The 9028-nt window shown below is 49.9% G+C and overlaps 1 protein-coding gene across 1 annotated transcript in view; it reads left to right on the forward strand.

Annotated features, from left to right (window-relative positions):
- Window positions 1-2993: 2993 nt before the first annotated feature.
- serpine1 (serpin family E member 1) overlaps window positions 2994-9028 on the forward strand; it is an 8101-nt gene continuing 2066 nt past the window's right edge. Inside the window, exons 1-5 of the mRNA XM_033016809.1 lie at window positions 2994-3230; window positions 4376-4573; window positions 6400-6598; window positions 8606-8723; window positions 8764-8779. Of these exons, the coding sequence (XP_032872700.1) occupies window positions 3008-3230; window positions 4376-4573; window positions 6400-6598; window positions 8606-8723; window positions 8764-8779 (754 nt within the window). The 5' untranslated portion in view covers window positions 2994-3007. The remainder of the gene's footprint in view (window positions 3231-4375; window positions 4574-6399; window positions 6599-8605; window positions 8724-8763; window positions 8780-9028) is intronic.

Here is a 9028-nt window from a genome sequence, read left to right on the forward strand (position 1 = left end):
TGAACACTCTCTCTCTCTCTCTCTCTCTCTCTCTCTCTCTCTCACACACTCTCTCTCTCTCTCTCACTCTCTCTCTCTCTCCCTTCCGCTGCGCCTGTCTGATTTACAGGGTGGAGTCATGGTCTAGGTGGTCAAGGCCACTGTGGGCATGTCTGTGTGTCTTCAGCACATCATGTGGCAACAGGCAGGAGATATCCCTCAAGGATGAATTAGTCAGCAGGATCCCTGTTTGAACAAACACACACGCCCCCTTACTCACACACAACCAGGTGTAAACGGACCTGCGGCCAAGTCTCCTGAGGCTGCTGCTGTCTGAGTTTTGTGTTTAGAGGAGGATAATTCAAAATTAAGTTACAGTGGTCAATAAATGCAAGGCGGGAGCTAGTTAGTTGCCAGAGTGGGCAACACTGGAAATTGGAGGAACAGCACCTCATATTCCGCCTGGGTTGCTTGCGTCCGGGTGGCATGAACGTTGAATTCTCCCAGTTTTGTTAGCCCTTGCTGTCTCCTCCCCTTCCTTAACCCTCGAGCTGTCTCCTCCCATCCCCCCACCCTCGGGCTCCTCCTCCTCCTCCCTTTTTCCTTCCTTCTCCCCCCCATCAGTCTGAAGAAGGGTTTCGGCCCGAAACGTCGCCTATTTCCTTCGCTCCATAGATGCTGCTGCACCCGCTGAGTTTCTCCAGCACTTTCGATCTTCCAGCATCTGCAGTTCCTTCTTGAACAGTTAGTTCACCAGACTGATTCCTGGGATGGCAGGACTTTCATATGAAGAAAGATTGGATAGACTCGGCTTGTACTCGCTAGAATTTAGAAGATTGAGGGGGGGATCTTATAGAAACTTCTTAAGGGGTTGGACAGGGCTAGATGCAGGAAGATTGTTCCCGATGTTGGGGAAGTCCAGAACAAGGGGTCACACACACAGTTTAAGGATAAGGGGGAAATCTTTTAGGACTGAGATGAGAAAATCTTTTTTTTTTCACACACAGAGAGTGGTGAATCTGTGGAATTCTCTGCCACAGAAGGTAGTTGAGGCCACACAGTTCATTGGCTATATTTAAGAGGGAGTTAGATGTGGCCCTTGTGGCTAAAGGGATCAGGGGGTATGGAGAGAAGGCAGGGATGGGATACTGAGTTGGATGATCAGCCATGATCATATTGAATGGCGGTGCAGGCTCGAAGGGCCGAATGGCCTCTAGTCCTGCACCTATTGTCTATTGTCTATGGATATGGGCCAAATGCAAGCATGTGGGACTTGTGTAGACAGGGCAACTAGCAAGTGGAGTTAAAGGTCCTGTTTCCAAATATTTTTTCCTGTGACCCAGTGCCTCTCATTCTGAAGAAGGGTCTCGACCCAAAAACATCGCCCATTCCTTCTCTCCAGAGATGCTGCCTGTCCCGCTGAGTTACTCCAGCACTTTGTGTCTGTTCTCGGCTTAAACCAGCACCTGCAGTTCCTTCTCCCTGAGTTGGCTTTGTAGGTAGCTCACTGAGGGCCTCCAGTGGTGGCAGCTGGTAAGATGTATCGTCAAACAAGCTCCAAGCGGCCCAGACTGAGTTGCACCAGTGGACCCAAAGATGGCCGCAAAATGCTGGAGTAACTCAGCGGGACAGGCAGCGTCTCTGGAGAGAAGGAATGGGCGACGTTTCGGGTACAGCAGGCAGTGAAGAAAGCCAATTGGCCTTTATAACAAGAGGATTTGAGTATAGGAGCAAAGAGGTCCTTCTGCAGTTGTACAGGGCCCTAGTGAGACCACACCTGGAGTATTGTGTGCAGTTTTGGCCTGTTGGCCTTTATAACAAGAGCAGTCGAGTATAGGAGCAAAGAGGTCCTTCTGCAGTTGTACAGGGCTCCAGTGAGACCACACCTGGAGTATTGTGTGCAATTGTGGTCCCCTAATTTGAGGAAGGACATTCTTGCTATTGAGGGAGCCCAGCGTAGGTTCACCAGGTTAATTCCCGGGATGGCGGGACTGTCGTATGCTGAGAGAATGGAGCGGCTGGGCTTGTACACTCTGTGGAGTTTAGAAGGATGAGAGGGTATCTCATTGAAACATATAAGATTATCAAGGGCTTGGACACGCTAGTTATATGTTTCAATGAGAACACCTCTCATCCTTCTAAATTCCTGAGTATACAAGCCCAGGAAACATGGGCAGGAAACATGTTCCCGATGTTGGGGGAGTCCAGAACCAGGGGCCACACACACACACAGTTTAAGAATAAGGGGTGAGCCATTTAGAACCGAGACGAGGAAACACTTTTTCTCACACAGAGAGTTGTGAGTCTGTGGAATTCCCTGCCTCAGAGGGCGGTGGAGGCCGGTTCTCTGGATGCTTTCAAGAGAGAGCTAGATAGGGCTCTTAAAGATAGCGGAGTCAGGGGATATGGGGAGAAGGCAGGAACGGGGTACTGATTGGGGATGATCAGCCATGATCACATTGAATGGCGGTGCAGGCTCGAAGGGCTGAATGGCCTCTACTCCTGCACCTATTGTCTATTGTCTATTATTGGCCCTTGTGGGGAAGCCCAGAACAAGGGGCCACACACACACACAGTTTAAGGATAAGGGGGAAATCTTTTAGGACCGAGATGAGGAAAACTTTTTTCACACACAGAGAGTGGTGAATCTGTGGAATTCTCTGCCACAGAAGGTAGTTGAGGCCACACAGTTCATTGGCTATATTTAAGAGGGAGTTAGATGTGGCCCTTGTGGCTAAAGGGATCAGGGGGTATGGAGAGAAGGCAGGGATGGGATACTGAGTTGGATGATCAGCCATGATCATATTGAATGGCGGTGCAGGCTCGAAGGGCCGAATGGCCTCTACTCCTGCACCTATTGTCTATGTTTCTATGTTTCTATCATCAATGATCATATTGAATGGCGGTGCAGGCTCGAAGGGCCGAATGGCCTCTACTCCTGCACCTATTGTCTATTGTCTATTCTTGGTCAATGCCAGCCAGACCCATTTTGTGTGTCCCTCTTCCTCTCTGGGCAGATAAAGGCGTGATGTTGGCCCTGAAGCATCTCCAGAAACAGGTCACTGCCAAGAGCAACCAGGACATCGCAAGCGCAGCCAACGCTGTCTTCGTCCAGAGGAAGATGAGGCTCCCAAGGGCCTACGTGAAGAGTTACCGCAAGGCCTTCAACAGCCGCCCAAAACAGCTGTTCTTCCAGGACAGTGCGAAAGCCGCCAGTATCATCAACAAATGGGTCGAAGCACAAACTCGAGGTAGGTTGTACAATGTACATGTCCATCAGTTAAGGCGTGTTCCTGTAAACCGTCTCCTGGGCCGGCAGGGACCCGATGGGCCGAAGGGCCTGTTTCAATAACAACGAGACCCGGGTGTCATGGTACACCAGTCATTGAAAGTAGGCATGCAGGTGCAGCAGGCAGTGAAGAAGGCCAATGGTATGTTAGCATTCATAGCAAAAGGATTTGAGTATAGGAGCAGGGAGGTTCTACTGCAGTTGTACAGGGTCTTGGTGAGACCACACCTGGAGTATTGCGTACAGTTTTGGTCTCCTAATCTGAGGAAGGACATTCTTGCCATAGAGGATTTGAGTATAGGAGCAGGGAGGTTCTACTGCAGTTGTACAGGGTCTTGGTGAGACCACACCTGGAGTATTGCGTACAGTTTTGGTCTCCTAATCTGAGGAAAGACATTCTTGCCATAGAGGGAGTACAGAGAAGGTTCACCAGACTGATTCCTGGGATGTCAGGACTTTCATATGAAGAAAGACTGGATAGACTCGGCTTGTACTCGCTAGAATTTAGAAGATTGAGGGGGGATCTTATAGAAACGTACAAAATTCTTAAGGGGTTGGACAGGCTAGATGCAGGAAGATTGTTCCCGATGTTGGGGAAGTCCAGAACAAGGGGCCACACACACAGTTTAAGGATAAGGGGGAAATCATTTAGGACCGAGATGAGAAAAACATTTTTTTCACACACAGAGAGTGGTGAATCTGTGGAATTCTCTGCCACAGAAGGTAGTTGAGGCCACACAGTTCATTGGCTATATTTAAGAGGGAGTTAGATGTGGCCCTTGTGGCTAAAGGGATCAGGGGGTATGGAGAGAAGGCAGGGATGGGATACTGAGTTGGGTGATCAGCCATGATCATATTGAATGGCGGTGCTGGCTGGAAGGGCCGAATGGCCTCTACTCCTGCACCTATTGTCTATGTTTCTATGATATGGGGAGAAGGCAGGAACGGGGTACTGATTGGGGATGATCAGCCATGATCATATTGAATGGCGGTGCTGGCTCGAAGGGCCTAATGGCCTCTACTCCTGCACCTATTGTCTATTGTCGATTGAATCGTTGATCTAATTGGGTTTGTGATTTATTTATTTCTTTTCAACGCCGGTCCCAGGAATGATATCCAGCTTTCTCCGCCCGGACTTGCTGGATCCACTTCTGACCCGGATGGTTTTGGTCAATGCCATCTACTTCAAGGGACTGTGGAAAATGCCCTTCACCCCGGAAGAGACCCACCATCGTACGTTCTACAAAGCCGACGGGACCCAGATCCAGGTGCCCATGATGTCGCTCATCACCAAACTGAATTTCAGTGAGTAGTCCAGTCCCTGAGATTGGGGGGGGGGGGGGGGGGGGGGGGGTGCGGGGGGAACATTGGATACGGGGGGGGAAAATGCTGGGGGTCCTTGTTCATCAGTCACTGAAAGTAAGCATGTAGGTACAGCAGGCAGTGAAGAAAGCCAATGGCATGTTGGCCTTCATAACAAGAGGAGTTGAGTACAGGAGCAAAGAGGTCCTTTTGCAGTTGTACAGGGCCCTGGTGAGACCACACCTGGAGCATTGTGTGCAGTTTGAGTATAGGAGCAAAGAGGTCCTTCTGCAGTTGTACAGGGCCCTGGTGAGACCACACCTGGAGTATTGTGTGCAGTTTTGGCCTGTTGGTCTTCATAACAAGAGGAGTCGAGTATAGGAGCAAAGAGGTCCTTCTGCAGTTGTACAGAGCCCTAGTGAGACCACACCTGGAGTATTGTGTGCAGTTTTGGGACGACAGATGGCACAATGGGCTAAGTGTTCGGCTGGCAACCGGAAGGTAGCCGGTTCGAATCCCGCTTGCAGTGCATACTGTCGTTGTGTCCTTGGGCAAGACACTTCACCCACCTTTGCCTGTGTGTGAATGTGTGTGAGTGATTGGTGGTGGTCGGAGGGGCCGTAGGCGCAGATTGGCAGCCACGCTTCCGTCAGTCTGCCCCAGGGCAGCTGTGGCTACAGAAGTAGCTTACCACCACCGAGTGTGACTGAGGAGTGAATGAATAATGCGATGTAAAGCGCCTTGAGTATTAGAAAGGCGCTATATAAATCCCATCCATTATTATTATTATAGTTTTGGCCTGTTGGCCTTCATAACAAGAGGAGTTGAGTATAGGAGCAAAGAGGTCCTTCTGCAGTTGTACAGGGCCCTAGTGAGACCACATTGTGTGTAGTTTTGGTCCCCTAATTTGAGGAAGGACATCCTTGCTATTGAGGAGTGCAGCTTAGGTTCACCAGGTTAATTCCCGGGATGGCGGGACTGTCATATGCTGAGAGAATGGAGCGGCTGGGCTTGTACACTCTGGAGTTTAGAAGAATGACAGGTGATCTTACATAGAAACATAGACAATAGGTGCAGGAACAGGCCATTCGGCCCTTCGAGCCTGCACCGCCATTCAATATGATCATGGCTGATCATCCAACTCAGTATCCTGTACCTGCCTTCTCTCCATACCCCCTGATCCCTTTAGCCACAAGGGCCCCATCTAACTCCCTCTTAAATATAGCCAATGAACTGTGGCCTCAACTACCTTCTGTGGCAGAGAATTCCACAGATTCACCACTCTGTGTGTGAAAAAAAAATGTTTTTCTCATCTCGGTCCTAAAAGACTTCCCCCTTATCCTTAAACTGTGTGTGTGTGGCCCCTTGTTCTGGACTTCCCCAACATCGGGAACAATCTTCCTGCATCTAGCCTGTCCAACCCCTTAAGAATTTTGTACGTTTCTATAAGATCCCCCCCTCAATCTTCCAAATTCTAGCGAGTACAAGCCGAGTCTATCCAGTCTTTCTTCAGATGAAAGTCCTGCCATCCCAGGAATCAGTCTGGTGAACCTTCTCTGTACTCCCTCTATGGCAAGAATGTCTTTCCTCAGATTAGGAGACCAAAACTGTACGCAATACTCCAGGTGTGGTCTCACCAAGACCCTGTACAACTGCAGTAGAACCTCCCTGCTCCGATACTCAAATCCTCTATGGCAAGAATGTCTTTGCTCAGATTAGGAGACCAAAACTGTACGCAATACTCCAGGTGTGGTGAACCTTCTCTGTACTCCCTCTTTGGGAAGAATTAATTGTGGCATTTCCCTAATTGTGGTGCTGGGATGTTGCAGGTGAGATGGTGACTGCCAGAGGCATGGATTACGACGTGATTGAGTTGCCCTACCACGGCGAGACGTTCAGCATGTTCATCGTGGCGCCGTATCGGAAGACGGACGCGCTCAGCGCCCTGACGGACATCGTCACTGTCCAGCTGGTCAACGAGTGGAAGAACAGCCTGACCCAGGGCAAACGCCAACTGGTGCTGCCTAAGTAAGTGGCATCGGTGGTGGGGGGAGGGGGGGGAGGCGGATCTGAGCTGGAGTAACTCAGCGGGACGGGCAGCATCTCTGGAGAGGAGGAGCGGGTGACCCTTCTTCACTCTGAGCGTCAGTGGAGGTTTAGTTTAGTTTAAGGTAGATAAAAACCAAAGATCCTACAGCGGGCAAGATAGTCCACTCGACGAAAAAGACGTAGAACGGTCATGGGTAGTTTTCGGCCGCCATTTTGGTAACCGGCAGTTTTCGGCCGCCATTTCGGTAACCGGCTTCCGTCTCCGCACCAAAGATCCCGTAGGACACTAAGTCGGAGACGGAAGCCGGTTACGGAAACATCCCCGTTAAAAATAAAAGTTATTTGGGAAAAATCCTCTCCTCGTTTTCAGAATTTAAATTTATTAACACAAACTGTTCCCCCGCAACGTTGATTACACTGCTGGTCGGGTGGGGACCGGTTACTGAAATGGATGAAAAAAAGGCCCACGTTCCGCTCCGCTGCGTACTACACGTCAGCCCGTTGCGTTTAGAAGGTGTGGTCTATCTTGCTCCGCTATAGGTTCTTTGGAAAAAAACACTGGAGAAACTCCGCGGACGAGGCAGCGTCTATGGAGCGAAGGAATACGTGACGTTTCGGGATGAGACCCTTCTTCAGACTGAGAGTCAGGGGAGAGGGAAAGGAGAGATAGAGACGGTGATGTGGAGAGATATGGAACAGACTGAAGAAGGGTCTCAACCCAAAACGTCACCCATTCCTTCTCTCCATAGATGCTGCTTCACCCACTGAGTTTCTCCAGCATTTTTATCTACCTTCGATTTTTCCAGCATCTGCAGTTCCCTCTTAAATATTTAATTTAGTTTAGAGATACAGCGCGGAAACAGGCCCTTCGGCCCACCGGGTCCGTGCCGACCAGCGATCCCCACACACTAATACTAACCTACCTACACACACACTAGGGGAAATTTACACTTTTATACCAAGCCAAACTTGCATGTCTTTGGAGGAAACAGAAGATCTCGGAGCATACGACAGTCCCGCCATCCCGGGAATTAACCTGGTGAACCTACGCTGGGCTCCCTCAATAGCAAGAATGTCCTTCCTCAAATTAGGGAACCAAAACTGCACACAATACTCCAGGTGTGGTCTCACTAGGGCCCTGTACAACTGCAGAAGGACCTCTTTGCTCCTATACTCAACTCCTCTTGTTATAAAGGCCAACAGGCCAAAACTGCACACAATGCTCCAGGTGTGGTCTCACTAGGGCCCTGTACAACTGCAGAAGGACCTCTTTGCTACTAGACTCAACTCCTCTTGTTGTAAAGGCCAACAGGCCAAAACTGCACACAATACTCCAGGTGTGGTCTCACTAGGGCTCTGTACAACTGCAGAAGGACCTCTTTGCTCCTATACTCAACTCCTCTTGTTATAAAGGCCAACAGGCCAAAACTGCACACAATACTCCAGGTGTGGTCTCACTAGGGCCCTGTACAACTGCAGAAGGACCTCTTTGCTCCTGTACTCAACTCCTCTTGTTATAAAGGCCAACAGGCCAAAACTGCACACAATACTCCAGGTGTGGTCTCACCAGGGCCCTGTACAACTGCAGAAGGACCTCTTTGCTCCTAGACTCAAACTACACACAATACTCCAGGTATCTTGTTTAAGAAGGAACTGCAGATGCTGGAAAATCGAAGGTAGACAAAAACGCTGGAGAAACGGAGTAGACTTGATGGGCCGAACGGCCTAATTCTACTCCTGTTCCCGATGGCCTTAAAAGGTTGGAGTAACTCAGCGGGTGTGACAAGGTTGGTGGAGGGCGTGCAAACTCCGTACAGACAGCACCCGTAGTCGGGATCGAACCCAGGCCTCTGGCGCTGCAAGCCACCGTGACTTACTCCAGCGCTTGCCGTTTTCCCGTTTAAGCGAATTCGTCCCGAGTTTGAAAGAGCTGGGCACGCCTTTTTGAGGGCACATCTTTGACGATATTTTTTTTTTGCATGGTAGATTTTCGTTGGAAAACGAGATCGATCTCCGAAAACCGCTGGCCCGCATGGGGATAGAGGACATGTTCGATAGCTCGAAGGCCGACTTCACGAAGATCAGCAGTAAGTACCTCTTCATAGTGCCTTTGCCTCTTAAAGGGACACTGCCCTTGGTTTGAGGGGAGGGGAGGGTCTGGTAGTTAACAGTTATAGCATGGAAACAGGCCATCTCGGCCCTTCTAGTCCGTGCCGAACACTTATTCTCCCCTAGTCCCATCTACCTGCACTCAGACCATAACCCAGAACAAGGGGCCACACACACAGTTTAAGGATAAGGGGGAAGTTAGAATTTAGAAGATTGAGGGGGGGATCTTATAGAAACTTACAAAATTCTTAAGGGGTTGGACAGGCTAGATGCAGGAAGATTGTTCCCGATGTTGGGGAA

The sequence above is a fragment of the Amblyraja radiata genome, unplaced genomic scaffold (genome assembly GCF_010909765.2).
Source record: "Amblyraja radiata isolate CabotCenter1 unplaced genomic scaffold, sAmbRad1.1.pri scaffold_512_ctg1, whole genome shotgun sequence".
In the NCBI taxonomy this organism is placed as follows: domain Eukaryota; kingdom Metazoa; phylum Chordata; class Chondrichthyes; order Rajiformes; family Rajidae; genus Amblyraja; species Amblyraja radiata.